A 2,743-nucleotide genomic window follows, 5' to 3' on the forward strand; every position below is an offset into this window, starting at 1 on the left:
CATTATTTACAAGCATATATTAAATAGATTGATTCAACTTCAATTTACAATGTTATTCAATACTTCCATCTGATATTCAATTGTCGTCACCACGTCAGCACTAATGTCAGCCATAGGCATAAGATGCATAGGCAGCATAGCAGATATAGCCAGTTTGCATAACATGTAAACGAATAAAGCTTCAGCCACTGAACCAACCATACATGAATATTGCTTCCTCTAATGTCATAAACTATAATCTAAGCATAGTAATTAATCGCACACTGCACACTGCACACTGCAGCATGTAGCTCATCAATATGCTTCTAGCATTTCACATGCAAAGAATGCAACTTCCATATACTCTCGAGTCCTATTTATATGTGGCAATGTTAACCAATTCATCAAAGATTAAGGAAGTTGGTAAAGATTAGTTGATAGGATTTAAGTTTTGAAACATAAACTCAACTTTCCAAAATTACCCTTCTATTACATTAATTACTGTTCTCGTTTTAATTAATCTCTCCCCCCTTTAAATGAAGGGAAAGTTTGGAGAACATTCTTTAATGCTTCATTGACTCTAAGAAATGTCTCGCATAAAAGACCTAAACTTGCTCCTCAAATGTGTCTTATAAATAGGTCCAGAGGGATTAGCTTCTTATAGCTGCACTAATGGAGCTTGAAGTGATTTTTTTGCAGGGGTTGTGCTTGAGATTCACAAGACCATTCTTTGACTATCAATATTGCTTGATCTAGAATATTGGCCTCATGAAGATCAAGAGATGGGGATAATGGCATCCTCATGCCCTTGCTCTTGATATGATTCCTCAGTAAACAGAAACATGATGAAGAGGAAATTGAGGCCTAAGGGATTGCTTAATGATGATCATTTTGATAATGTTGCATTTGAGGAAGAGGAACTGATTTAAACATATTAGGCTAATAGGAAAATGCTAAGACCTAAAAAAATTACTTAACCATTGATTTAAGTGCTTAATGTTTATAGATAATCGAAGTATTTCAAAACCCTCAAGGCTACAAGTGCACTACATGCTATCAATAAAGATGAATCCAACCCCTTAACGCAACACATAGTCAATATGCTCTACAGGAGCAGATGTGCAGTTCACTTACTAAATGAACCTAGTCAAAGGATCTTAAAACAACTTATAAACTGCATGCAGCATGCTGAATTTCAAATATGGACCGTCTAAAATTGATTGGTCAACCTTGACCTACAGAGGATGGCATGTCTTGTATCCTGTCTCAGTCTCTCAGAAACTCCTATACCTGCTCAATCAACTTCAATAGAGTGAAATCTCTATGGCCCTGTTTTGGTACATTGAAATTCATTCAATAACATCTAACAGCTGAACCTCCAGGTAAAGCTCAGAAACAGAGTCTGAACAAAATGGTACTTAATATTTAAAGGAGAAAGAGACTAGCCCATCAGAAGACACAAGCTACAAATTCTAAATGTTTTAGAACCTTAAAATAAATTGTGATCAATATAAAGATTATCAAAATCTAACAGTTAACTCGCATCATCCATTCTTGTCAAATATTAAGGCCACACCTAAATTAGCATCAAAGCATTTAAGCTAATTAATCACAACAAACAACACAGTCGCAGTAAGTTTTAACTAACAAAAAAGGAGTCATCCAACATGATGAGACCCTCAAATTAATCATTCAAGACAAAAATAAATGTCACTACTAAAAACTTAAGAAAACCATCATTCAAGCCTTTGATTACTTCTCCGAGGAATTGGGTCCCCTCTTCTTCCCAAAACCTACCACTGCAATCACAAGAACAAGGAACATATTAGAATCAGGCAACAAAACTTACGAGTTCTAAAATTCCACACCAGAAGAAGAAGAATATCATGCAATGTATTAAACCGACCGGCAGTGACAAATCGGCGATTGTACTGCATGCGCTTGTGAGCGCGTCCACGGGGCTTCTTCTTCTTGTCCTGCTTCGCGACTTTGGGGGTCTGTCCCCTCACTTTTCCAGCACGAGCCAATGACCCATGAACCTTACCTGCGATTGCGGAAAACAAGATAGTCAAAACAATCGGAAATCCAAAACAATAAGTCGAGACAGGGAGTTGAGTAACAAAGGAAAATGATAAATCTATGAGTGAAACCAACCCATGTCTGTGGATTGTCGAGTTCGCCGCCAATTGCCTGTTCTCGGAACAAGAATACCAAAGAGCAGAACCCTCAAAGAGAAAAGCTAGGGTTTGCTTTTTAATCCAATGATTTATTTCGGCCTTTTTTTTTTTTTAAACTTGGGAAAATAATAGGAGCATTGACATTTTCGACCCAATATACCCACTTAATTTTGCTTTGGAATTAAATATTTTAAAATTTCAAGGAAGCAAAAAGTTACTTAATTTTCCCTCCGTCCAAATTATAAAATAACATTGGTAAAATTTCATATAAGTTTTATTAACTATATATTTTTAATATTATCCTTCAAATAAAAAAAATTAAAATAATATTATAGCATAATGATTAAGTATATATAGAGTTATTTTTAAAAGTTTACAATTTTATTTGATAAAAATAAATTTATAAAATGTTATTATTGTGTTTTATTATTATACATATTCTTGTCTTAAATTATTTTATAATTTGTGACTGAGGGAGTGATGTAGGGGCTAATCTCATTTGTCTCTCATCTTTATTTATCTTGTTTAAACTAAACCTATAGCTAGATCTTTGAATGATACACAAATTATGTAATTCTTATAAGACC

General features: G+C 34.3%; 1 protein-coding gene across 1 annotated transcript; it reads right to left on the reverse strand.

Moving 5' to 3' along the window:
• Positions 1–1,458: 1,458 nt before the first annotated feature.
• LOC129317106 (40S ribosomal protein S30) lies at positions 1,459–2,266 on the reverse strand. The gene is made up of 3 exons (XM_054961455.1): positions 2,134–2,266; positions 1,886–2,023; positions 1,459–1,778 (listed from the first exon to the last, which is right to left on the reverse strand). Exons 1-3 carry the CDS (start codon positions 2,135–2,137, stop codon positions 1,732–1,734), a joined length of 189 nt encoding a protein of 62 aa, XP_054817430.1. The 5' UTR covers positions 2,138–2,266; the 3' UTR covers positions 1,459–1,731.
• Between the last annotated feature and the right edge of the window lie 477 nt (positions 2,267–2,743).

Source organism: Prosopis cineraria, unplaced genomic scaffold (assembly GCF_029017545.1).
Source record: "Prosopis cineraria cultivar Desert tree isolate PC_DT_omini unplaced genomic scaffold, ASM2901754v1 PC8, whole genome shotgun sequence".
NCBI lineage: Eukaryota > Viridiplantae > Streptophyta > Magnoliopsida > Fabales > Fabaceae > Prosopis > Prosopis cineraria.